Below are 27,957 nucleotides of genomic sequence, written 5' to 3' on the forward strand. Positions count from 1 at the left end.
TCACAGAAACTTTCAGTTTTGCTCATGCATTATGAACTCTAAACAGTCAGTTCAAATATGAATACTCATTTGGTTTTTATACTTGATTTATGTGTGGATACTACATTTCTCTCTTTATTATTATTATTTTTAATAAAATGCTGAAGTGGTAAGTAGATACAAGATAAAGGTAGAAAACATAGTTTAGTGTTGTGAGAGAGCAAATGTAGATGATCAGGTGTGTGCCTGTTGTAGACTATGTGTTAATCCAAGCTAGACCAGGGCAATAAAACATCCACGTATGCAGAAGATTTCTCTCAGAACGGGGGGGGTGAGGTTCTAAGCCTCACCTCTGTTGATCCCCAATTTCTCACCTGATGGCCCCCCTGCGACTGTGCCTGTCTTAGGTTGTTCCTCCCTTGAGGAATCTTACCCGTCTCTGGCTAACCAGTCATCTTCCGGGGCCATACAGGGAAATGTGAAGTTGGTAAGTGAGAGAGAAGACTTATTGTTTGAAAAGGTTAGCTTTTTACATCTTTGCATATTTATGCCCTGTGGCTTCTATGCCCAGCATTTGTCTTGAGGAATCTTTACCACTTGGAGGAATTATGATACTCGATAAATTTGATACGAGGCACGAATTCTATTTAAGGGTTGTAATTAGGAAGGAAGAAGAAAAGCTGTAGAAGTAGCAGGCGGCAGAAAACATGGGAAGATTGATTATTTCTTTGGCATATCTTCTTGTAGAGTACTTCAGCATGAATAGGTTTTAAGCTACTACTTAAATTGCGCACACACATTAACATAATAGGAGTATAGTTACATAACCAAAGCATACCTGTAATTACCAGCCATCTCCAGTGAAACCAAGAAAACCAGTTAGGCACCTTAGGCATTTGTGAGAACTTATCTATGACATGGTGGATATTGTCCAACTGAACTTGAACAGTCTGAGAGAAATCAGACAAATTAAAACAACCCATTCCTGGGGACTGTCCACATGCCATATGTTCTTTTAACAGTAAATAGTCTGTAGTTGTAAGACTTTGGAGCACTACAATTTGCACTTCTCCAAAGTCTTGGTTGAGTTCCAACAGTATAGATCCAGTCAAATTTGTTGTTTTACTGTATGCACAGGCCAGCTTAGATATCTCCTTCCTCATTCCCATGGCAAGTCCAGGAACTGGTGGGATGAGTGCATCTACAGCTGTAGCAGTGCGTGGATCTTTGTTGGGGTTTTTTGATGATCATCTTCTGGCATGAGTCTTCCAGAGAGTGCTGATGTTGGAAGTTCTTTTTCATATCGTACCTTAGTTCTTTTTCGGGGTAGCCCAATTAGGCTTTGATCCTCTGTATAAACACAAACAGACCCTTTGCCTACAGTTTTATATGCCCTTTATACTCTTGTGTAGAACTCATTGGAGGTTACCACACAGGAACTGCCCTTTTTTTTTTTTTGGTATCACTAATCTACACTTACATGACGAATATTATGTTTACTAGACTCTCCCTTATACCAGGTCCCCCCTATAAACCCCTTTACAGTCACTGTCCATCAGCATAGCAAAATGTTGTAGAATCCCTACTTGCCTTCTCTGTGTTGTACAGCCCTCCCTTTACTCCTACCCCCCCATGCATGCTAATCTTAATACCCCCCTACTTCTCCCCCCACCTTATCCCTCCCTACCCACCCATCCTCCCCAGTCCCTTTCCCTTTGGTACCTGTTAGTCCATTCTTGAGTTCTGTGATTCTGCTGCTGTTTTGTTCCTTCAATTTTTCCTTTGTTCTTATATTCCACAGATAAGTGAAATCATTTGGTATTTCTCTTTCTCCGCTTGGCTTGTTTCACTGAGCATAATACCCTCCAGCTCCATCCATGTTGCTGCAAATGGTTGGATTTGCCCTTTTCTTATGGCTGAGTAGTATTCCATTGTGTATATGTACCACATCTTCTTTATCCATTCATCTATCAATGGACATTTAGGTTGCTTCCAACTCTTGGCTATTGTAAATAGTGCTGCGATAAACATAGGGGTGCACTGATCTTTCTCATACTTGATTGCTGCATTCTTAGGGTAAATTCCTAGGAGTGCAATTCCTGGGTCAAATGGTAGGTCTGTTTTGAGCATTTTGATGTACGTCCATACTGCTTTCCACAATGGTTGAACTAACTTACATTCCCACCAGCAGTGTAGGAGGGTTCCCCTTTCTCCACAGCCTCGCCAGCATTTGTTGTTCTCTGTCTTTTGGATGGCAGTCATCCTTACTGGTGTGAGGTGATACCTCATTGTAGTTTTAATTTGCATTTCTCTGATAATTAGCGATGTGGAGCATCTTTTCATGTGTCTGTTGGCCATCTGTATTTCTTTTTTGGAGAACTGTCTGTTCAGTTCCTCTGCCCATTTTTTAATTGGGTTATTTGTTTTTTGTTTGTTGAGGTGTGTGAGCTCTTTATATATTCTGGACGTCAAGCCTTTATCGGATGTGTCATTTTCAAATATATTCTCCCATACTGTAGGGATCCTTTTTGTTCTATTGATGGTGTCTTTTGCTGTACAGAGGCTTTTCAGCTTAATATAGTCCCACTTATTCATTTTTGCTGTTGTTTTCCTTGCCTGGAGAGATATGTTCAAGAAGAGGTCACTCATGTTTATGTCTAAGAGGTTTTTGCCTATGTTCTCTTACAAGAGTTTAATGGTTTCATGACTTACATTCAGGTCTTTGATCTATTTTGAGTTTACTTTTGTATATGGGGTTAGACAATGGTCCAGTTTCATTCTCCTACATGTAGCTGTCCAGTTTTGCCAGCACCATATGTTGAAGAGACTGTCATTTCACCATTGTATGTCCATGGCTCCTTTATCAAATATTAATTGACCATATATGTCTGGGTTAATGTCTGGATTCTCTAGTCTGTTCCATTGGTCTGTGGCTCTGGTCTTGTGCCAGTACCAAATTGTCTTGATTACTATGGCTTTATAGTAGAGCTTGAAGTTGGGGAGTGAGATCCCCCCTACTTTATTCTTCTTTCTCAGGATTGCTTTGGCTATTCGGGGTCTTTGGTGCTTCCATATGAATTTTTGAATTATTTGTTCCAGTTCATCGAAGAATGTTGCTGGTAGTTTCATAGGGATTGCATCAAATCTGTATATTGCTTTGGGCAGGATGGCCATTTTGACGATATTAATTCTTCCTAGCCACGAGCATGGGATGAGTTTCCATCTGTTAGTGTCCCCTTTAATTTCTCTTAAGAGTGACTTGTAGTTTTCAGAGTATAAGTCTTTCACTTCTTTGGTTAGGTTTATTCCTAGGTATTTTATTTTTTTTGATGCAATTGTGAATGGAGTTGTTTTCCTGATTTCTCTTTCTGTTGCTTCATTGTTAGTGTATAGGAAAGCCACAGATTTCTGTGTGTTGATTTTGTATCCTGCAACTTTGCTGTATTCTGATATCAGTTCTGGTAGTTTTGGGGTGGAGTCTTTAGGGTTTTTTGTGTACAGTATCATGTCATCTGCAAATAGTGACAATTTAACTTCTTTACCAATCTGGGTTCCCTGTATTTCTTTGTTTTGTCTGATTGCGATGGCTAGGACCTTCAGTAGTATGTTAAATAACAGTGGAGAGAGTGGGCATTCCTGTCTAGTTCCCAATCTCAGAGGAAATGCTTTCAGCTTCTCGCTGTTCAATATAATGTTGGCTGTGGGTTTTTCATAGATGGCCTTTATTATGTTGAGGTACTTGCCCTCTATTCCGATTTTGCTGAGAGTTTTTATCATGAATGGATGTTGAACTTTGTCCAATGCTTTTTCAGCATCTATGGAGATGATCATGTGGTTTTTGTCTTTCTTTTTGTTGATGTGGTGGATGATGTTGATGGACTTTCGAATGTTGTACCATCCTTGCATCCCTGGGATGAATCCCACTTGGTCATGGTGTATGATCCTTTTGATGTATTTTTGAATTCGGTTTGCTAATATTTTGTTGAGTATTTTTGCATCTACGTTCATCAGGGATATTGGTCTGTAGTTTTCTTTTTTGGTGGGGTCTTTGCCTGGTTTTGGTATTAGTGTGATGTTAGCTTCATAGAATCAGTTTGGGAGTATCCCCTCCTCCTCTATTTTTTGGAAAACTCTAAGGAGAATGGGTATTATGTCTTCCCTGTATGTCTGATAAAATTCCGAGGTAAATCCATCTTGCCCGGGGGTTTTGTTCTTTGGTAGTTTTTTGATTACCACTTCAATTTCGTTGCTGGTAATTGGTCTGTTTAGATTTTGTGTTTCTTTCTGGGTCAGTCTTGGAAGGTTGTATTTTTCTAGGAAGTTGTCCATTTCTCCTAGGTTTCCCAGCTTGTTAGCATATAGGTTTTCATAGTATTCTTTAATAATTCTTTGTATTTCTGTGGCATCCGTCGTGATTTTTCCTTTCTCGTTTCTGATACTGTTGATTTGTGTTGACTCTCTTTTCTTCTTAATAAGTCTGGCTAGAGGCTTATCTATTTTGTTTATTTTCTCGAAGAACCAGCTCTTGGTTTCATTGATTTTTTCTATTGTTTTATTCTTCTCAATTTTATTTATTTCTTCTCTGATCTTTATTATGTCCCTCCTTCTGCTGACCTTAGGCCTCATCTGTTCTTCTTTTTCCAATTTCGATAATTGTGACGTTAGACCATTCATTTGGGATTGCTCTTTCTTTTTTAAATATGATTGGATTGCTATATACTTTCCTCTTAAGACTGCTTTTGCTGTGTCCCACAGAAGTTGGGGCTTAGTGTTGTTGTTGTCATTTGTTTCCATATATTGCTGGATCTCCATTTTGATTTGGTCATTGATCCATTGATTATTTAGGAGCGTGTTGTTAAGCCTCCATGTGTTTTTGAGCCTCTTTGCTTTCTTTGTACAGTTTATTTCTAGTTTTATGCCTTTGTCATCTGAAAAGTTACTTGGTAGGATTTCAGTCTTTTGGAATTTTCTGAGGCTCTTTTTGTGTCCTAGTATGTGGTCTATTCTGGAGAATGTTCCATGTGAACTTGAGAAGAATGTATATCCTGTTGCTTTTGGATGTAGAGTTCTATAGATGTCTCTTAGGTCCATCTGCTCTACTGTGTTGTTCAGTGCTTCTGTGTCCTTACCTATTTTCTGCCCAGTGGATCTATCCTTTGGGGTGAGTGATGTGTTGAAGTCTCCTAGAATGAATGCATTGCAGTCTATTTCCCCCTTTAGTTCTGTTAGTATTTGTTTCACATATGCTGGTGCTCCTGTGTTGGGTGCCTATATATTTAGAATGGTTATATCCTCTTGTTGGATTGAGCCCTTTATCATTATGCAGTGTCCTTCTTTATCTCTTGTTACTTTCTTTGTTTTGAAGTCTATTTTGTCTGATATTAGTACTGCAACCCCTGCTTTCTTTTTGCTGTTTTTTGCTTGAAATATGTTTTTCCATCCCTTGACTTTTAGTCTGTACATGTCTTTGGGTTTGAGGTGAGTTTCTTGTAAGCAGCATATAGATGGATCTTGCTTTTTTATCCATTCTTTTACTCTATGTCTTTTGATTGGTGCATTCAGCCCATTAACATTTAGGGTGACTATTGAAAGATATGTACTTTTTGCCATTGCAGGCTTTAAAGTTGTGGTTACCAAAGGTTCAAGGTTAGCCTCTTTAGTATCTTACTGCCTAACTTAGCTCGCTTATTGAGCTGTTATATACACTGTCTGGAGATTCTTTTCTTCTCTCCCTTCTTATTCCTCCTCCTCGAGTCTTCATATGATGGGTGTTTTTTGCTGTGTTCTTTCTAGGAGTGCTCCCATGTAGAGCAGTCCCTGTAAGATGTTCTGTAGAGGTGGTTTGTGGGAAGCAAATCCCTCAGCTTTTGTTTGCCTGGGAATTGTTTAATCCCACCATCATATTTGAATGATAGTCGTGCTGGATACAGTATCCTTGGTTCAAGGCCCTTCTGTTTCATTGTATTAAATATATCATGTCATTCTCTTCTGGCCTGTAGGGTTTCTGTTGAGAAGTCTGATGTTAGCCTGATGGGTTTTCCTTTATAGGTGACCTTTTTCTCTCTAGCTGCCTTTAAAACTCTTTCCTTTTCCTTGATCTTTGCCATTTTAATTATTATGTGTCTTGGTGTTGTCCTCCTTGGATCCTTTCTGTTGGGGGTTCTGTTTGATTATTTCCTCCCCCAGTTTGGGGAAGTTTTCAGCAATTATTTTTTCTAAGATACTTTCCATCTCTTTTCCTCTCTCTTCTTCTTCTGGAACCCCTATAATACGGATATTGTTCCTTTTGGATTGGTCACACAGGTCTCTTAACATTGTTTCATTCCTGGAGATCCTTTTATCTGTCTCTATGTCAGCTTCTATGCGTTCCTGTTCTCTGGTTTCAGTTCCATCAATGGCCTCTTGCATCCTATCCATTCTGCTTATAAACCCTTCCAGAGTTTGTTTCATTTCTGCAATCTCCTTTCTGGCATCTGTGATCTCCCTCTGGACTTCATCCCATTTCTCTTGCTTATTTCTCTGCATCTCTGTCAGCATGTTTATGATTCTTATTTTGAATTCTTTGTCAGGAAGACTGGTTAGGTCCGTCTCATTCTCTGTTGTTGTCTCTGTGATCTTTGTCTGCCTGTAGCTTTGCCTTTTCATGGTGATAGGAATAGTTTGCAGCGCTGGTATGAGTGACGGCTGGAAGAACTTCCCTTCTTGTTGGTTTGTGGCCCTCCTCTCCTGGGAGAACAGCGACCTCTAGTGGCTTGTGCTGGGCAGCTGCGCGCAGACAGGGTTTCTGCTTCCTGCCCGGCTGCTATGGAGTTTATCTCCGCTGTTGCTGTGGGTGTGGCCTGGTTTGGGCCTCTGCTCCAAAGTGGTGGAGTCGCGTTGGAGCAGGAGCGGCTGGGAGGCTATTTATCTCCATAAGGGGCCTCCCTGTTCCCTGCAGCCCAGGGGTTAGGGTGCCCAGAGATCCCCGGATTCCCTACCTCTGGATTAAGTGTCCACCCTGCCCGTTTAAGACTTCCAAAAAGCACCTTCCAAAACAAAACAACGACCACAAAGAAAAAAAAAAAATTAAATAAAAAAAAAAATTTTTTTTTAATTAAAAAAAAAAGTGGCTGCTCGTTTTTCTTTATTCTCCGGCGCCAGCCTCAGGCATATGCTTACCGGTCTTGCTGCCCTGTATCCCTAGTATTGGGGGCTCTATCCCTTTAAGACTTCCAAAAAGCATTCGCCAGAACAAAACAGCAAAAAAAAAAAAAAAAAAAAAAAATGGTCGTGCGCTTTTCTGGTGTCCTCCGGCGCCAGGCCACCAGTGCCCGCTCACTGTTCTTGCTGCCCTGTTTCCCTAGTATTGGGGGCCCTATCCCTTTAAGACTTCCAAAAAGCGCTCGCCAAAACAAAACAGCAAAAAAATAAATAAATAAAAATAAATGGTCTCGCGCTTTTCTTATGTCCTCCGGCACTCGGCCTCCAGTGCCTGCTCATTGTTCTTGCTGCCTTGTTTCCCTAGCATCCAGGGCCCCCTGGGCACGTACTGTGTCTGCACTCTGACCCGGATGGCTGGGGCTGGGTGTTCAGCAGTCCTGGGCTCCATCTCCCTCCCGCTCTGCCTATTCTTCTCCCGCCGGGAGCTGGGGGTATGGGCGCTTGGCTCCCGCCGGGCCGGGGCTTGTATCTTACCTCCTTCGTGAGGCGCTGGGTTCTCTCAGGTGCGGATGTGGTCTGGATATTGTCCTGTGTCCTCTGGTCTTTATTCTAGGAAGGGTTGTCTTTGTTATATTTTCATAGATATATGTGGTTTTGGGAGGAGATTTCCACTGCTCTACTCACGCCGCCATATTGGCTCCGCCCCCCTGGTATTCTTGTGTATTGTCTCCTCTCTTAATACACTTTCCCTTACTTAAAATCCTGCAGTACATTTCAGCTACATGATGGATTTTCTCCAATGGGAAAAAGTTTACAAGGTTAGATTCAGACTTGCCAAGCAAATAAACCAAAAAAGAAGATTTTAGATACCTCCAGTCTCAAAGCATGTGACTTCCTGTTTCCTGGGATAGATTGAAACTCATTAATTAACATCTTTAACACTAGAAGTCTTTCAGGGAAGTAGACTGTGCTCATTTTTTACTTTCTCAGTGTGAACAACTGAACCTGCAGTACATTTCAGCTACATGATGATGGATTTTCTCCAATGGGAAAAAGTTCCTCCTTTGTGGGTCTCCAAGGAGGGGTAAACTTTTGGAAACAGATTTCCAAGTATTTCAATCAGGTAGCTCTGTGCAGTCTTTCCTGTGGACATACCCCTCCAGTTAACAACGCACAGGAGAGACCAGAATGTGTTCAGAGTTTGAGGAAGGTCCTTTGCTGACTGAGAGAGAGACTCAGTATCAGCACGGATAGGGACAAGAAAGCTGTTCATTCTTTATTCTGAATGTTAAACTGATGACCTCTGGCCATTCCAATACTCTCCCTGATGACATCAAACTGGCCTGCTTGTTGGTTGTGGGGAATAAGCTATGTCAGTAAACGTTTAGTCATGTCAGTAGATACTATTTTAGTTCTTCCTTTTTCAGTTTTATGGCATGAGGTTCTGAAAAAGCAGGATGGGGAGAACAAGAGATTTGCCCAGCATATTTGTCCCAGAGCCCTCTTATCTACAACAACTGCCTTCAATGAGGTAGTCACAGTCCAAGCCCAAATAAATTTTCCTCCTCACATAGCTTATCTATTGCAAATAGCTGGGTTTTCTAAGACTTTTCTCTTGCTTGGTGCTGCTCTTCAAAGTCTGGATAACATACTTGCTCTAGGAGCTCTCTGTCTCACAGGGGAAGGGGATAGCTTACTGGAGTCACCTGGCCTCTTGTATCTCTTGAAGAGAGAATTAATAAAACAGAGTTGTGTGGCCCTTTGATGGCACATTTGCAGTGCATACCATCTCAGTGATGAAAAGATGGCAATGACTCTAAGCCTAATCTTGGACTATTAAAAAATAAATTTCAGAACAAATCAAAGTTTCTAATCAATTATTTAAAAATGCCTTCCATTTTAATATATGCCTGACTATATGTAACTTCGGCAGTTTAGGTACTTAAAGACACTTAATAGACTAGTTTTGAACTTCCAGAGATAAGAATATTTGGGCATATTCCTTCACTACAGAAGTGATGGAAAAAGATAATTTGAGAGTCCATTTTTTAAAGTGTGAGTTGTAAACATGGACAAGTTTAATATACTTTCAGCACAAAATTTTGTGCACTGCTCCTGTTTGGAGGAGACTTTGGGACTATCCAAGGAGTCGTTTGAGGTATCTGTCTATATCTGTAAACTTAAATCGGATTCCTAAATGCAAAATTGGCCCTCAAGGTTGGGGCTGTGCTGTCTGGTCTTTGAGATCCTGGACCTGCCTTTTCCTTAGTTAAAAATAAATCCAAAGATAATCTAATAATCACTATGAATATGAACTTAAAGGAAAAAAAATAGTCATACCAAGAAAAATAGCATAGTTGTGAGGAGAGTATTAAGAGACCATAAAATGCAGATGTTTAAAATACATATAAAAGCTTTTTAACTACAGAGTCTGCCTGTGATAACTCAACAGCAGTACTGAGCTCTTCTCAGGCACTGGGAGTAATAACTGAGCTCCTGTGACTAAGGGTTGGGGATTCTACAATGAATGAGGCTGGCTCTCCGACCTCCGAGTGTCTCACCAGATCCCTGGGGAGCCGCAGTGAGGAGCCGGGAGAGGAGCCTGCTCCAGGTCTGGGGAAGCGTGGTCGTGGGGCCCTGAGAGCGTGTTAGTCCTTCATGGCACATCCTGTTTTTTTTGCTGTGACTGAGAAAACTAGGGTTAAGCATCTGGTTAATAGCAAGAAGGTGATTGTAGGTGCATTATGTGCTAACAATTATTTCTGCTGTAGAGCACATTATGTTTTCCTGGACGTTGTCTTTTGTGGTCCCTCTACCCTGTGAAGTAAATTGTCCAAATGTATGGATAAGGAGGTGGTGACACAGAGGATGAGCTCCTTGGGGAAGAGAAACTGCTGAGTGGCCCCAGGTCCCAGGTCTCCTGACTTCAGACCTGTTTTCTTTTTACAACCCTCCAGCAAAAGAAATGGCCCTTCATTTCCCAAAGAATGTGTGGTGGTACATTATTTTCCTGAGATGTTATTTGTACTAAAAGTAGGTTCCATTTTGAAATAAATTAAATTCCTTCTTCCCATTCTCCCAACCCCTGATCCAGGCCCCTGACCTTACTATGCATACTCGCAACCCTCTGTACTTCCCACATTAGCTCATAGCCCAGTCTGTAATTTGCTGTTTGTGTCATTATTTGATTTATGTCTGTTTTCCCCTAATCAGCTGTAACCTCCATGAAACCAGGGACCATGTTTCTTTTGTTTACCAATATATACTCAGCATTTAGTGTCTAGCATGTAGTAGTCACTCAGGAAATGTTTGATGAAGGAATGTCTTAATTTAAGGTTTGTGTGCTGTTTCCATTCTTCTAGAGTACCCAACATGTGAAGAGCTTACTTGTGCCAGTGGAGCCTGCTATAACGCTAGTCAGAAATGTGATGGGAAAACTGATTGCAGAGACTCTTCTGATGAAGCCAACTGCAGTAAGTACCATGTATGTGATGTGCATTGGTGTGCTGATGCTGGTTCATACTGGCCAATTATGGACATCTTGTCTCAAGTTTTCATCCAGTGGATTCCTGTTGGCAGCTTGAAGTCATCCATAGTGGGGAGTATTCACACAGTGGAAATGCAAACACTACGAGTCAGGCCTTTATGTTCCTGGAGAATGGTTGTTAAACATTTACAGCACATTAGTGCATAATAAGAATCTCTTTTTAAACTTAAAACAGAATACTCTTGAGAGTAAATGGCTACAGTAGAATTGAAATTCTCTATGTTTTTCCTTCTTAATTTTGTGTTCCAGCTAAGCACTGCTCACATAATGAGTTTCAGTGTGACGATGAGGTGTGCATCCCCCGTGACTACGTCTGCGACCATGACTCTGACTGTGATGACAGCAGTGATGAGCTTGCTTGCAGTACGGTGATTTCTTTATGCTAGGTCCTGTGAGAAATTCTGATGTGGTTGTTTTTTCCATCTGCCAATGTACCACTCTTCTCAAACCAAAGGGTCACTATGTCTGATGGCAGACACAGCCAGAAAGTCATTTAGGGCCCACAGCATGAACCTCAGCAGTGCTGCTGGACCCGGGCTCCTTTATCTCCCAAGGATCTGTAGAGTTGAAGGGTTGCTGATGGACAATTTGCATTCTTCCCTTAGGCTACGATGGTACAGAGCATATTGTATCTAGATTATCAAATTACCCATCCCTCAAGAATCAGTCTGATAACCCAGATAACCAGAGAAAGGGCTTGGAAGTGAGAGAAAGGTCCTTAATAGCAATGGTCCTAACTCCTCTTTACTTGAAATTCTTACCACATTAAAATTCGATGGTCAGGAATGTGTTGGTGTGCAGATGGCTTTTGTTGCCCCCACATTTGCACTCTAGTCCTGTTTTCCTTATCTGTTGTGTAGTGCAAACCACCTCTCTCTTACTGTTGCCACCTCTGGACCCATTTTATTGGAATATGTAGTTTGAAGTCTACATGAGAGAGTTTTACTAATTCTGATAAGTTGGTAGCTTTTTGTGGTCATTTATTTACTAGAATGTATGATTTTTTCTTCACACCCATTGTAATTGGTTGGTACCTATGCCTTACAGGTTGTTGAGTATTTTTAGTATCATCCTAATTTTCTATAAGCCATGCCTGATTTCCTGTCTAGACCTGGGCTCCTTTCAGTGATCATATTAAAGAGAATGTGCCATGACAGAACGGGCAGTTCAGAATGGTTCAGTCCTAAACGGCAGTTGCAGTGCCTGTGGTTAACATCAGAGGACGCTGGACGTGGGCAGGCCTGTGGCCTCTTTATCTATCTGCATTCTCTATTCTGGGTCAGCCTACTATTCGCGATGCTGAGAGACACACTGGCACCTGCATTCATCTTCTGGACCCGAAGCCTCTGTTGTGTCCTCCTCCTCCTCCTCCCCTTCCTCCTGTTTTTCATTTTTGTCAAGGTCCTTAAGGACAAAACTGAGATAGAGATTTCAGCTTTCAGGAGCTCAGTTTAGGCAGTAAGGGGAGCACTTTTTCCCAAGGGGTCTATGTCTTTAGAGTGCAGCTGTTGTTTTCTTCCAGACTATCCGACTTGCAGAGGCAACCAGTTCACATGCTCCAATGGCTACTGCATTGATCAAAATTGGGTTTGTGATGGAGCGGATGACTGTGAAGATAAAGGAGATGAAGACGGATGTGGTAAGAAGGAGATTGATTGATGTGAGAGATGTGAGAGTTTGATTGAGAAACATTTTATTAAAGTGCTTTCCAGAACTTGTTTTTCCTACTCTCCTTGTTGCATATTATCTGTGTGATAAGCAAGACTCGTTGGGTTGGTTGGGTTTTAAGGGACTTAGTAGAAGAGGGAGGATATGACTCTGAGCTTTTCCTAAAAAGACTCAGAACCCAAAAATAGTGTACATTATAATCCCCTCCCACCTATCATTGAAGCAAGATAGGTAGGTCAGTCTCTCCGCTGTCTATAGCCCATGCTAACTTTTTCCGTTTAAGACTGCTTATTTTAACTAGATTTACTATATAAAAGAATTAGGCAGTGGAAGGAGGGAAAAAGGGGGAAAGTGTGGTTTGTCTTAGAGAAACAGAGTGGTTGCTGTAGGGGACGGTGTTGGGAGGATGGCTGAAGTAGGTGAAGGGAGGGATAATTAGTGAGAATGTTGGATACCTTGATCTGGGTGATGGTTACATGAGTGTATGTACATGTGGAAATTAATCAAGCTGTACACTAGGATTTATTCATTTTATTGTATGTGCTTTATTTTTAAAAAATGATTTTCAGCCTCAGTAACAGTTCAGTTATGTTTTGTTTTGAAATTCTGATTTCCATATGAGTCACTGACATCCAGTAATGGAAGAATGGCTATGTGGGGAACATGTGAGGTGGGGCTAGGGATTGGTAGTTTCAGGAGAGGCTGCAGCCGAAGGAAGGATTCTATGAGAAAGAAATTGCCAAAGATCTTCCTCCCCTTCACTCTGCTGCTATCATCAGTTCAGAAGCTACTAACGCCCACATCATAGAGCAAGATGCCTGCACTGTTCTAGCCTCAGATACCCTAAGAGTGGTGCTTGTTCTGGGAACATCCACTGGTTTCATGTTCTGGTGTTTCAGGAACTAGTACTCCTATATTTGGGGTGGAGTTTTCTTACTCTGTTAACTTTTCACTAAAGAAACAAAACAAATTAAACTACCCCAAAAGACAAAAACCAAAACAAAATAAAAACTCAGAAGTCCTAGCATTGCTTTGATAACCCTAGTTCCATAATTCATAGTTTAAAAAAATGAATCTTCTCCTAGTGGTTATTCATCTAGTTTCCTGGTAATTGGGCCCTTGTCTGCTTTTTATTCTGATGACCAGGCTGGGGGCTACTTCCCCAAGAAAGAGTGGAATTTAAATAATTCTATTTGCCACTCCTTAGAGTCTCAATAAAAGGGCAGTAGTAGAGTTATTATAAAATATAGGTCATTTATAGACTTCTCTTGTCTACCTGTCTTAAGTGTGTTTTGACAGAAACCTGTATCCACCGCTCATGTGGCCCCTCTTTTTTTCCCCACAGAAAGCCATCCTCATCATACTGATGAATGTTACCCAAATGAATGGGCTTGTCCAAAGTCTGGAGAATGCATACCAATTATAAAAGTTTGTGATGGGATTGCAGATTGTCTAGAAGGAGAAGATGAAACCAGTGTCACAGAAGGACGATATTGTAGTGAGTTTGGAAATTTATCTGGGTAGCTTTCAGATAAAGATTTTTTTTCTCTATAACACTTGGCATTTGTGCAACAAACGATCTGTAGGTTTAGTGGCTTAAACAAACAAATATTTATTATTTCTCAGTTCTGTGGGTTGGCTAGGTAGTTCTACTGGCCTAGACCAACTCCCTCACATATCAGGGTGTTGCAGTGAAAGGCTGGTCCACATTGTTTATGTGGTGGTGGAAAGGGCAAACCCTAGCGTACAAACTCTTTAAAGCCTCTGCCTGTGTATTTTTGCTAAATGTCTTATTGGTCAGAGCAAATTAGTTTGCCAAGCCCCGATTCAGTGGATTGAAGAAATAGATTCCATCTCTTGACAGGAGGAGTTTCAAAATATTTATGACATTTTTTACCCTTCAGCCAGGCAGAATGGTTTTAATTACAGTTTTGATGACTCTAAAGGTGTTTTGGAGACCTAATTCTCTGGCTTATACTTATGGAAAGACTCTTGTCTGGCTATATTAAAAAGAAGAAGCTTCTGGTTCCTGGGATATATATATATTGAATTAGATTTTTTCCCCTTTTTCTCTTTCTTCATCAACTCATCAACTCTGGGGACAGCCAGCTGAACTGTAAGGGAATACAACTTATGACCTTGATTTCATCAATAATATACTTCCTAAATTGTCTAGTAATTGCCTAGAAGTGGCCACATAACTGTAACCCTAAGGTTCTTTTTTTTCCTGAAAAAACATGTAATATTTAAGTATGCAGAGACTGCTATGGCTTCCACCCTCTCCCCCCATCCCCATTTCATTTGGGAGCCCTTTTAAAAACACTTCAAAAATGAATAAGACAGAGTCATGGTACAAAAATTAGAATATAAAGATTAACAAAAAAAAATAACGTCACCTGAAATTCACCACTTAAAGCTAGTGACTGGATTGAGAATGACACTAAAAATGTTATTGCATAATTTTGCAGTAAGGCTTGAATGGTGACAGATTTTCTGTGCTTCTCCTACATGCTTACTTAGGTTTTACTTTTGAGAAAAGTGGCTCTTCATGGGTAAAGTCACTTTTGTCCAGAGGTCACCATTCGTTTAATGAAGTGTTTTTCTCTGTTTAGATGTGACTTTCTGTCCTTTCTTGGGCTGTGACTACAAATGCCACATGTCACCAACTGGAGGGGAGTGTTATTGTCCCCCAGGTTTCATCGTCAACCAAAATAATACCCGTAGATGTGTTGGTAAGTGACAGGTTGGGGTGCTTGGCCTCTCATCACAGTCTCGAACCACTGGTGGGCTCTATGACCTCAGACACCATGGGGTTCGGTTAGGAGTGATGGCCTGTATAATGAACAGCAACAAACCTCCCAGAAAACCTGGGAATTTGAAGTTTTAATCCTGAGAAGCTTTTATGAGGTGCACAAGGCAAAAGAGTGGTTCTGTTTTAAGTGAGTTGATTAGCTGCATGGATACTTATCAGCTACTTGATGCTGGAAGAAGTCTTTCTGTGTTTTCTTTTTAAGTATTTGGAAGCAGGGTGGTATGGCCATACTGGTTGTTAAATATTGAAATACTTCCATGCTGTTGGTCAGTAGCTGCTGCCTTGAGCCATCAAGTACACTCCTGTTCTCCTCTGGCCCCTTCTCCAGGACGCTTAAACCTCCCTAGGATCCAGCAGCAAAAGAGTGGCCACCTGACCCAGCAGAGGATCACTGGGTCACTGCTCTGCCAGCCATACCGGCCAGTCAGTGCTCATGCTGTGCTGGTTGTTGGTCCTAGTGATTTTCACCTCTTCTTGAAGCTAACATTCAAGGACAAACTCTCATGTTGCTTCCAACTGGTGGCTGGCATTGAACTAGACAACAGTGCACCGAGTACTTGATAGACCTCTCTTACATGGATGATAACAATGATTTTCCCAATGGGAAAGTTTTGATTCTGATGTGGGCCAGCTTTGCATCCCACTGTGATTGGAACAGGGTCTTATAATGGGAGAATTACACTTTGCCAAGTATCATCAATTTTTAGTTTTCTAGGGTATAAGTAATGAATTTTTAATGTTCTGATTTTAGATATATGAACAACAAACATATTAGCAGAAAGGGACAACCAAGGTTTTAAAACTTGTTTTTACCGTTGTTGGGAAAAGGCACCTGGAAGGCAACTAAAATAACTCATTACAATTAAGCTTGGTAGTCATCTGTGGATTCTTAAAAGATTTCTGAAGGATTTCTAAAAGGTTCAGAATTTTCCCAGATTATTTGTGTTCTTTGGGTATTACTTAAAAATTTGAGAGTCTTCAGAGCTTTTTAGATAATACAAATATGGCATTCATAGAAAATATTTTTACAAAAGTGTTTCTGCTGAAATAATTTCTAAAATATTAATATTTAGCCAAAAATGTTGAATTTGGATAAACCTACTGAAATTATTTAGTCTTTAGTCATAGCTTATGGCTTCCAGCTGAATTATACTTTACCAAATAGGATTGATCTCAATGAACTACTTGTAGCTAGAAAATCTTTTAATGGCAGAAGTAAACTCTGCTTTACAAATTAAATATGGAACTCTTGAGAAAGCCTGCTCCTCAGTGTTATGGGAACTATAATAATGGGGCTCATTTACCTGTGATAATGCCAAGAAAAACAGGAAGTTTATATCTGGTAAAGCAATCCAATTGAGGCTGTCCTTGTGGTATTCAAAATAGGTAATTTTAGGTTCCTATTATCAGGACCATGCCCCAAAGTTTGCTCATGATCTGATTGCTCCTCTTAAGTAACTATGTTGTTACCTAATATTGCAATTTCCTATATTATGTTGCACATACATTAATTTTAGGATTTATAGAACACACTTAGTTCATAGAACTTTGGAAGTGGCATGGTCTGATATTGGGGCACTAGTTTTAAGTTCTGTGAAGAACATCTTTCAGTCCCTTTAGTATATGTCTGGGATTTTAGTACAGATAACCTCATCTGAAGATAACCTTAGAAGTCTACATTTGGGGGCCTTTGTGAATGGGAGGCTCCCTGCCACCTGCAGAGACCTTTTCTGTGACCTTCCCTGTCGTTCAAGACGTATCCTTGGCCCCTGAGTTCTGAAACTAGATTCAGATTTATTTCACAGAAGAATATATTTGCTGCCTTTGTAAAGAGAACTCATTAGTTTCAATATATGACATTATGAAACCAGTAACACTTGTTACAGCTGAGATTTTAGGGGAATTGTTTTGGTCTGCTCTTTCAAGCATTTCAGTTCAACAAATCTCTCTGTATGGCTGTAATCCTCTGCATGGCTGACTCATTACAGAGGCTTCAGGTGTTGGAAATCTATGCAGCATTTATCATCTTAGACATGGTTCTCCTGTAAATGCCTCGGTGGTAATCAAGAATAAAATTGAATAATCCTGACTTGAAATCTTGTGTCCTTCTACCATTCAACTGCCGTTGGTCATCCTGACCTGGCTGTGGCACCTCTGAGCATGCTGCAGCAGTTTGCCGGGGTTATTGTTTCTGATTAACAGAACATGCTGTTTGTTGACAGAATGACGTTGTGGTACCCAGTTAGGGCAGGAAGGTCATTCAGCATGGTGGGTTTTCACACAGCCAGATGGATCAGAGGGTGTCCAAGGGGGTCTTGGCTAAAAAAGTCTTCTGAATTATTTTCAAAGCAGTATTTGTTGATAGTAGTGGACAAAGAATAAAAAGGAAAGAGAAATAGATCAAGGTGTCGTGGGTGAAGGGCTCTTGTAAAGCAGTGCTTTACAGCTTCTACTACTTTAGTTACTCTCATGAAAAGCCTTAAGTCTCCTTTCATTTTTCTTGTTTTCAGTTTGGCTGATGATGGATAATTATTAGCCTTTATTTTTGTCCACAATGGAGTATATATTCTTATTTAGTCAGTACAAGTGAGTGATTTTATACATTCATTCAAGCCTTTAAAGGACTGGTGGTCCAGGTGATAAGAAGGGCATTTGCACTCAAGAATCCCTAGCATGTCTTCTTCTCTTCGCACTCCTTCTGTTGGCATCCGAGCTCACACCTCAGGGCGACTCCAGACTCACCTTCTCATCGGTCTTGCATTCAAAACGAGGTCATGACATTCTCGGGGCTGAGGGTGAATGTCCTGTACTTTCACTGCCATGGAAGCAAAGCTGTAGGTGGTGCTTCCGCAGGACTGAGGCAAGGGCACAGGAAGGGAGATCGATGTGGGCCTGTTATTTATGCCCTCACGTCCTTTTACCTGGTTGTGTCCAAACTGGGTTAATTTTTTATTGGTTAGTTGCAGTCCTTGGAAAGAAAGATATGCTGGCTTCTGTTGTTATATCTGATTTGGAGGGAAAACTGGAACCATTAGCTTGATCCCAGGACTTTCTTTGTAGCTTGGGAGTCATGAGATGGTGGCCATTCAGTAGGACCCAGTTAACCACTCTGACATTTGCTGCAAAGGTCATCAGATCCTAGATGTGTGGAGGATTCTAGGCCTGAGGGTACAGTGGTTTCAGAAATTATAATTTACTTGAGAATTTCCTGAAGCCTGAGGGCATGGAAACCCTGTGGTTACAGCCTTTGGAGGTCGTCCTCCAGGGAGGAGAGCAGGGTGAAGGAGGGTGTAGCACGGATGTGACTTTGGAGGGTAAAACAAAATATTTGGCACCAATCTACCAAGGATAGGCCAAGTTCTGTACCTTTCAGGCTTTACAACCTTTAAGCAAGGCTCTTTATATATTGTGTTTTTCTCTCCCTACCCTCAGCATATTGTATTGTGTATCGTCAATTATGTTGAATTTCTTTTTGCACAGTGGAACTTGGACTACTCTAATGGTGAGCAGAGCTCTATCATGTAATTGACTTTCAATAAACACTTATTAAACAAATGAATAATAACTTAATGACTAAGTAGAAGGGAAGATACTTTTCCTGTCTTAAAAATAATTTAAATTTAATTTTGGTTATGTTTTTTGGCATCAGGGGAAAGGCAGCTGGATAAATAGACCTTTCCAAATACTTTACTGCAGTCCTAATTTTGTATCTTGTAGAGGGTCTGGATAAAAGACAAATCTTTCTTTATTCTGATGTAGCACTGTCCGATAGAACTTTCTGCAGTGAAGGAAATGTTCTGTACTTGTGCTTTCTAGTATGGTAGCCACTAATAAAATGTAGCTATTGAGGTGTCAAGTGTGACTGAGAAATTGAATTAATCTAAATATAATTTTCTAAATATAAGTATAATTAATCTAAATATAAGTTTAAGAAGCCACAGAGGGCTAGTGGTTACCATATTGAAAAGCACAGTCTTAAAGGGGAGCATGTATACCAGAATTCAGATATTTTGTAAGCCAATATTAAGAAATGAAATGTAATACCACAGGACTGTGAATTCAAGCAGATTTTAGAAAAACTGTTTAAATTTTCTGGAAATTTCCCCAGTATGAAGATGCCTGGTCTAAATTCCTACCTTTTTATTATATGCCCAGAATCTGTTGTACCTCCAGAGAATGCTTATTTAGACAGGGCAGCACCATACTTCTCTACAGCTTGTCTAAGATTTTTGCCAGTTGGTACTCCAGAAATGCTAGTAAACATGATTACAAACATTCATTTCCCATATGGCAGATTTTGATGATTGCCAGATATGGGGAATTTGTGACCAGATATGTGAAGACCGAACTGGCCATCACCAGTGCCACTGTGCAGAAGGGTATGTCTTGGAGCATCAGAAGCACTGCAAAGCTAATAGTTCCTGTGAGTAAATTAAGGACATTTATCATATTTTGAATAGTAAACTTCTGACAAATATCCTCTTTCCATAGCAGACGACAAATGTCAGCCTTTATGCGGATAGCACGAAGAGCATCGGCTGTTGGGAGATTGGGTCCACATTAATTTTGTACTTCAATTATTAGGGGCCAATCTGTGCATTAATGATGACCATTATTAATAGTTTTTTTAATTGGTTGCTTGTTCCCTTTGGGGTCTTATGTTATCCACCACATTGAATTTTGTGGAATAAATTTTATGCCTACATTGGATTACATAGATATTTAATTTTAATTACCTACCACAAATATGGTTGACAAGTATCTATAGAAATAATTTTGGCTTTGCTTATGCAAAATTTAGGGCTGTTTCAAAGGGAAGCTAAGTTTGGGTAACAGTTTCTGTGAATGCCTTCGCTCTGTGTGTTTTGTTGGAATCAGTTGAAGAGACAATCTGTTTAAAAAGATGGGCCCCCCAAAACAGCTTTGTTCCCTTGGACTTCTGGATGAGAAGATTTTGACTTTGCTGCTTTTCTCCAACTGTTTCATTCTCAACTTTGAAGTGGCTTTGGTGGCCTTCTTACATTTATCTGCCTACATGATGGATAAATGGTTCCATATTCAAGTTATTTTTGTGTAAAAATACCTGATTTGCTGTGTACTAACTTTTTGGAACAGCTGATTTTTAACAATTACTTGTTTTTGAATGGATAATATATTCATATGTTCAAAATTTTAATTTATAAGAAGATACATATAAAAAAGAAGATATATAGTAAAATGCTCCCCCCAATTCTGTGCCCCTCTGCCCAGTTTTCCCTTTCCCATCATAATCACTGTTTATTTCAATTCTAGAGATTGTTAAATGAATAAAAAGGATCCAGAAATATAGATATTAACCCTGTTTTTACATGTATGACAGTAAAGTTATACACACAGTTCTGCATCTTGCTAATGCATATCAAGACAGATCTCATTATTATTCTTTCTTTTATAGTGGCAAAATACTCCATTTTTTGGGTGTACATAATTGATTTAACTAGTCCCCTACTAATGGACTTTTATATCATTTCTTATCCTTTGATATTATAAACAAAACTACAGTGAAAAGCCTTATTTATATGCCATTTGCATGCCCATGAATATATATGTAAAGCAAATTTGGATCCATCATTGCCATATTTTTCAGAGTGATTTCTCAGTAATCCTTAAAACATGTTCTGTATTTCATACAACCTAAAGTTTCACATGGGGTAAGGTGCTCATATCATCAAGGCTTCTTGAAAATGCCTGAGCTATTCCTCTCTGTGTCATTGAGAGTGCGCTGGACTAGCAGTCAGGACACTTGAATTCTTGGCAGGCTGTTCCTAATTTACTGTGATTTTGCACATGTCATTCAACATCTTTGTCTCAATTTACCCATCTGTAAAATGAGTAGAAATTTACTTTAAAATCATTAGGTAACATAGAAGAAAATATTTGAAAAAGAAGAAAGCATCAGTTGTAAATTACTCCGTCTTCTTTGTTCACTTGGAGTGATAATGGCTTCCTTCTTCACATTTAGCTGACCAGATCTCCATTATCTTCTCCAATGGCCAGGATTTGCTAATGGGTGATATTGGTGAAAGGAACTTTGAGTTGCTGGTAGAGTCTCAAAGTCATGGAGTGGCTGTGGGTGTGGACTTTCACTATCGCCTACAGAGAGTCTTTTGGACCGACACTGTGCAAGATAAGGTAAATAGGAATTTCAGGAGTGTAGCTTGGGAGCTGATAGAACCCTAAGCACAAAGTGTTGATAGCTTTTCGTTTTTAGGGGAGTAGGAAGGAACACTCCTTTGTTTTCTAACAAAAAAGGCCTTTGAGATATTTTATGTTAATTGGCACCTTCTCCATGTTATACTATTACATATATGACCTATCAAACAAAGCAGTCTGTTATATGGTTTAGCCTTGAGCAACTTTTAATTTTATTCAAAAAGGAGTCCAAAAGCCTAATTAAAAGAAATAATAGACATTCTTTCAAAACTGGGTAGATATTTGGTAGCAATTTTGAAACTTGATCATTTAAAATGTAAAAAGTACTCTGCTTTCCTAGATGATAAAAATCAGATTTTATCTCCATCTTCTAAATGGATCTGTAGTTGAGGATCGGGTAACAAATATTGACAGTATTTTGTTTAACAGTCAAAAGTTCATTATGCTCTCTTATTTGGAAAGTGTGATGGATTTATTTTCGACTTTGAGTAATGCAATGGTGATTTTTAAGACAAATTTTAGAGACTACTAAAGAGTCATGGAATTTAATTTCTACTTATATTTCCTTGTACCATTAATAAAGTTCTAATTCAATTAAATGATAACTTGCATAAAATTTCTAAAAATTGAGAATTTGTTTTATTAGCAGTTGTGATTTGATTATGGCTAAAAATCAGAACAAACCACCACCACCTCCTCCACCAAATAAATCCATATTCTTTAAACTTCCAGTAATGCTGAGAATGAGAAATGCAGGCTTTTTTTTTTAACCCAGCTTTTTTATATTTGCATTGCCCCCAGTAATCCATGATGTAAAATAAAATAGCAAGTCTCTGGTGAATTTTTTTTTTGTCAGGATGACTGATTTGTGCAACATAGATAGATACGTTAAATGAATATAGGAAAACAGTCACCACAATTAGTTATGCTTAGGAAGTATAAAAATACTGATTTTTCTTTCAGGTCTTTTCAGTTGATATTAATGGTTTAAATATCCAAGAAGTTCTCAATGTTTCTGTTGATGATCCAGAAAATCTGGCTGTGGACTGGATTAATAATAAACTTTATCTGGTGGAGACCAAGGTCAACCGCATAGAAGTGGTCAATTTGGATGGAAGCAACCGGGTTATCCTTATAACAGAAAACTTAGGGCATCCTAGAGGAATTGCCCTGGACCCAACTCTTGGGTAAGTGATACATAAAACATCCCCTATACATAAAACATCCATTGGATTAATTGAAGGTTCATTTTAATTTCTTTTATGCTCTGTACTCTAGAACCCACATGTATTTTATGTCTGCATTCATAGATGCTTTAAAGGAGTACACTAACTGGTGTACTAAAAATACGTGATGTCTTTGGGTATGAATTTTATATTTAGTGTTTGCCACATTTGACTAGCTGAAATTTTGGACTTTGTGTTCTGACTCAATCTAAAATTACTGTTACAACTAAGCATTACTTTTGTTTCACCATTATTAAGATGATCACTGACATGAATTAGCTGTAAAGATTATTAAGAGGGAGAAGAAGATTGGAGCTCTCCCTTTAGGGCTTACTTTTTACAGGCTGGGCCTGAGACGACAGTGCTGACACCTCATTATAATTGTTCGGTGTGTATCAAACCAGAAAGACTGATAATGCTTACTTTTCTCTAGGTATAAATTCAAATTTCCTTCATCTCCACACTTGAGAGCAGCTGTAGGAAGCTTAGCTTTCTCATCTTTTTTTTTTTCAGCTGGGTCTTAGGGCCCTTGGATGGATGTAAGGCTACTTAAGGTTTAGTGAACAGTGATCATTCATTTCTACTTGATGATATCAGTTGTCCTTTCATGAAAATGATGGATATGTTCTCTAGACTATGCTTTAGAATGGGAAATTAGGGAGGGAAATAGCTTGATAGCTTGTTTTAAAATGTATCTGTAAGTTTTCCTGAGTGTAAAAAAGAGAAGTGAAAGAGCTGGGGAACATGGGAGAAAGTTAAGAAGGTGGCTATGGATTTTTAGGCTGTCATCTCAGCCTTTTAACAGTTGCTGTTTGGAGTTGTTGACTCTCCTGATTGGCCCTCAGAGCCTCTGATTTTTAATGCTTTTTTATTTCTCTCTTGTTTGTACCCCTATTGTTCTCTGATCAGCTGGAGGAAATCTCCATTGATCCAAACACATAATCTAAATGTTTTCCAGGTAAACTTGTAAAATAACTGACTTTGTTTTTCTTTTATAGTTATTTATTTTTCTCAGATTGGAGGAGCCTTTCTGGGGAACCTAAGGTGGAAAGGGCTTTCATGGATGGCACCAACCGTAAGGAGTTGGTAAAAACAAAGCTGGGATGGCCCGCTGGGATAACTCTGGACATGGTATCAAAGCGTGTTTACTGGGTTGACTGCCGTTTTAATTACATTGAGACTGTAACTTATGATGGAATTCAAAGGTAAGAAGTGTTTTCTTTTATAGCTTTTTTGGGCAAAAGTGCATGAAATTTATGGAAAGGGATACTGAAAGGCCAAAATTAAAATATTGCTTTGTTGGTTGACATTATAACTTGAATGACTTTTGTGATGACATTTGCATGAAGTGACATACTTTGAGTTTTATTCACTTTTCTTGCATTCCATAATAACATTCATTTAATATTATCTAGAACATTTGTTATTTGATTTTTTCTCTCCAGTCTCTTTCCCACTCCCAGATGACGGGCATTATTTTCATTAATTCGTGAGTCTGTTTATTCTCTGGGTCCCTTACAGTTTGTTTCCAAAAATCATCTTTATCTTTTAGCTAATTTCCCCCCAGTAAATACACAAATTTTAGCATTTATTTAACACTATCTGGTGTGAATTAGTTGGATTTTATTCTGCCCTTATATATGTATTTAAAATTTCAAAGAGAAATTCTGACTTGTGTTTTTACCTGATACACTTCAAAAGTACTTAAACACAATATTTGAATATAGAATATGGCATACTCTTTTTTCTCCATCTTCTTAGCCTGATTAGAGCTAACTGTAAGTTAGTTAAATTGTTAACTTATTTTAGATCCTTTCATTTTCATATTTTCAAAAATTGGTTAAAACAAAGAGCAATTTTGACAAACAAAAATTACTCTTTGTGGATTCAGCAAATAAGCTGGCCATTTAATTTTTCCAAATGACTTGATTTTATTGTTTTCTCAATGAAAGGAATGTTATAGTTTTTTTTTCCCTCTTTTATCTCTATTTTCTAAGGATGGTATCACAGTTTGTCCCTGGATTTTATATTCTTAGAACAATCTCTACTTGGTTAAATGAAGGGATTGACTATTAAGACAGTGACTTCTTATCTCTGAAGCTGTTTTTTATAGTGAAAATATGAATTAATGTAATGAAAAAAATACCAGTCAACCCAACAAATCATATAAAACATTTGAAAAATTGCCTTTTTTTCTTTTCAATGGGTGTTTCAACATTATATTGTATAGTCTAAATATTTTTGTGCTAAGGTTGAAGTAGAACATAAAGGGTAAAAATGAATGTTCAGAAAGATTGGGGTGGTTTGGCTATGAAGAAACATCAAAGAGACATTAAAGCTCATGAGTAAGCTGAAATAATAAAGTCACTGCCTCTAATTTTGCTAGTAGGTGGCATTCAGGGTTCTGGAATTTGCTAACTGAAAAAGAAAACCATTGTCTAATCTTAACATACCATGTCATTGTCGAATGTTTCAAAGTGTGCATTAACTTGCCTCTTAGATTTGTTTTTTATCACTTTTAGTGTGTTTCTCAGCCATAGTATCTTGAAGTTTTTTCTTAGAGCTCTTGTGCTTATGAGTTTTCAGGGGCTAGTAGGATTTTTCTTTAAGATCTTTCTATTATGCTAACAGAAAAAAATGCAAGAGGTTTTCCCCATGAACCATCTTCTACCTCACTCTATCTATGTTGGCCCAATTGAACTGTTCGTGTAAATGTAGTGATGGCAGGAACTGTTGATTTCTTCCGCGGTCTTCACACCTTTCACTTCTGTTTCCCTCTGTTTAAGCAGCTCTGGAGACTTTGTGCCTCCCCAGGTATGATTAGCTGACAATTTCATCCAATAGAAGTGTAACAGTGGTAGCTCGGATTTTGGTTCTCTTGAGAATGACATCAGGAATAGGTCTGTATGTTTCCTGTGGGTTGAGCTCTAACATTCGCTGTCCTGAGAAGTGGTTAGTGGTGCAGTTTGCAGTAAGTGTTGAAGGTATCTTCTACCAGACTTCCAATTGCTTGTCACACTCTTTCTTTTATGGTTTCAAAGTGCTGCTTCATATCTTAGCCCTTTTATATGTGGAGTAACCTTAAAAGAATGAAGAGCAGGTGAGAAAATGGTAATTTCTCAAAAAAATGTAAAATAAGTTGGACTGGAACTAGAATTTCAGTTTCTAGGGTCTTTTCCAAGAGATAATATGAAAGCTCTCCTATCATATGTAGATGGAAATATGCCTGTATCTTAAAATCTATTTTTCTATATATTCTGTATTTGTAACAAGAAATTAGGTAGCTTCTTAGGCATTTATTTAAACTAATTCTACATCTAATCAAAATAAAGCAAAACAAAAAAAGTTATATAATACATGTCTTTTTAAAAAAAATAATACATGTCTTTTATAACAGGAAGACAGTAATGCATGGAGGCTCACTTATTCCTCATCCCTTTGGAATAAGCTTGTTTGAAAATCACATATTCTTTACTGATTGGACAAAGATGGCAGTAATGAAGGCAAACAAGTTCAAGGAGACCAGCCCAGAAGTGTACTACCAGTCTTCCCTGAGGCCCTTTGGAGTGGCTGTTTATCATTCTCTCAGGCAGCCCTATGGTATGTCCCAGAACAATGGAAATCATCCTTGGCACTGGCCTTGGTAAAAAGGTTTTCTCAGTTATGGAGATTAATGATAAGGGTTCTCATGAGATTTGGGTGGTGTTTTCAAATATATGATGGGTTATCTAGAGAGTAAACCCTCTGACATTGGCTCTGCAAATCATAGACATTCTGGAAAAATTAATGTATTTTACAGTTAAAATGTCAAATTACAGGGAATGTAGAGATGTATTTAACAGATATTGGCACTTGCTAGTGCCAGTTCCTGTCTAGATGGTGGGGTTAGATCAGCAAGCAAACCAAAGCAAAATACTTATCCTCATTCTACTGAGAGAAATCTGATTTGACCCTATGATATCACAGTTGAAGAAACTGAAGGCAGAAGAAGAAGTGCTCTTTTTAGATAGCATCAGAGTCCCTTTTTCTTTCTTCTCTGTTGTGTTGTATATGTGTGACACCTTTTATTTGTTTTACATTGGGTCTGTCATAGGCCAAGTGGGTTTGATGTCTCTTGGGCTGGTCACTTACAAAGGGAAGAAATGTTTCAATTGGGACACTGTTTAGTCTTCAGTTATTTTACAGTAAGTTTTGTTTGTGTTTCAAGGTTTTAAATTGACATGACTACCTGGACTACATGTGGCTCTTTTTGTGCACCAAAAAAAAAAAGAAATATAATAAACTAGACTGTGTTGGTAGAAAGCTTAATACCAGTGAACAGTAATTCAGAGAAAGATAGATTTTACTTTAAAACTCTTAAAGTGATGGGTCTGACTTCAGGATGCAGAAAGACTGTAAGTTAACTAGGTTGATTGAGAAGGAAAAAGAGACCACCCACTGGAGCTGATACATTCAGGTGGCTTTCCTTCAGTGTGGTTGCCCTGGAGACACACACTTTACTTGGAAATGTGCAATATATCTGAAAACATTTTTGAAATCTTTACTTGTAATAGCCAGTTCACGTGCTACTAAATTCACATCTCACCCTTGACCAAAAATATCACCCAATTTTGTCATCCAAGTAATTTCTCTTATTTACCTCAGAATGATGTCTGTCTGTTGGCTCCCCAAATCAACCCACCTGATAGGGTAAAAGTATTCTTTATCTTAAAGAGTAAGTGAAAGGTAAGAAGACAATATCATAAAAAAATAAAACATTTTTAGCTGTAACAGCCTTGTGTACAGTACGCCTCCAGACGTCACTGCTTTGAGAGTGGTTTTGGGAAGTATAAACTGGTTTGTGTTGCAGACAGGAAAGGTCTTAGATCAGATGTGGATGTGAATTTTAGTTAGCTGTTTAGCTGCTGATACTCTTGGGCAAGTTGTTAACCTTTTGGAGCTGTGGTTTCCTCTTCTGTAAAATTGGGATAATGATACTTACCTCTTAGAGTCATTTATTTTATTTTATTATATTTTTCATACATAATAGGAATTCTTCCTATGCTTTAGTACCTAAGGTTTAGATTTTGTCAAGAACCATAACCAACAGTCATATGGTGCTTTACTTACGCGTTACATGTTTCATCTTTTAACTTAAGTGATTACAAAACTTTGTCCAGTGGATATTATTATATGGGTGAGAGAGAGTACTTTAGCTCAGGTAGTTGGATGTGATTATTTCTACTTAAGTATGTAAACAGAAGCTCAATATGTAAACAGAAGCTCAGTAGACTACCTCAAGATGGAATATTCATGAGGAAGCATAGGGAGGCCTCAGTCATTGTATAATTTTCTATAAATTATAAAGGACTCCTGTAATTATACAGTAAGGATATATCAAGATTTACTTAACT

General features: G+C 38.8%; 1 protein-coding gene across 1 annotated transcript in view; it reads left to right on the forward strand.

The window, feature by feature from the left end:
• LRP2 (LDL receptor related protein 2) overlaps nucleotides 1-27,957 on the forward strand; it is a 250,937-nt gene that overhangs the window by 52,713 nt on the left and 170,267 nt on the right. The window contains exons 5-14 of the mRNA XM_057503939.1: nucleotides 10,482-10,592; nucleotides 10,916-11,029; nucleotides 12,189-12,305; nucleotides 13,680-13,832; nucleotides 14,947-15,066; nucleotides 19,441-19,569; nucleotides 21,148-21,317; nucleotides 22,302-22,525; nucleotides 23,563-23,769; nucleotides 25,962-26,164. Coding sequence (XP_057359922.1) covers nucleotides 10,482-10,592; nucleotides 10,916-11,029; nucleotides 12,189-12,305; nucleotides 13,680-13,832; nucleotides 14,947-15,066; nucleotides 19,441-19,569; nucleotides 21,148-21,317; nucleotides 22,302-22,525; nucleotides 23,563-23,769; nucleotides 25,962-26,164 — 1,548 coding nt within the window. The remainder of the gene's footprint in view (nucleotides 1-10,481; nucleotides 10,593-10,915; nucleotides 11,030-12,188; nucleotides 12,306-13,679; nucleotides 13,833-14,946; nucleotides 15,067-19,440; nucleotides 19,570-21,147; nucleotides 21,318-22,301; nucleotides 22,526-23,562; nucleotides 23,770-25,961; nucleotides 26,165-27,957) is intronic.

Source organism: Manis pentadactyla, chromosome 6 (assembly GCF_030020395.1).
Source record: "Manis pentadactyla isolate mManPen7 chromosome 6, mManPen7.hap1, whole genome shotgun sequence".
NCBI lineage: Eukaryota > Metazoa > Chordata > Mammalia > Pholidota > Manidae > Manis > Manis pentadactyla.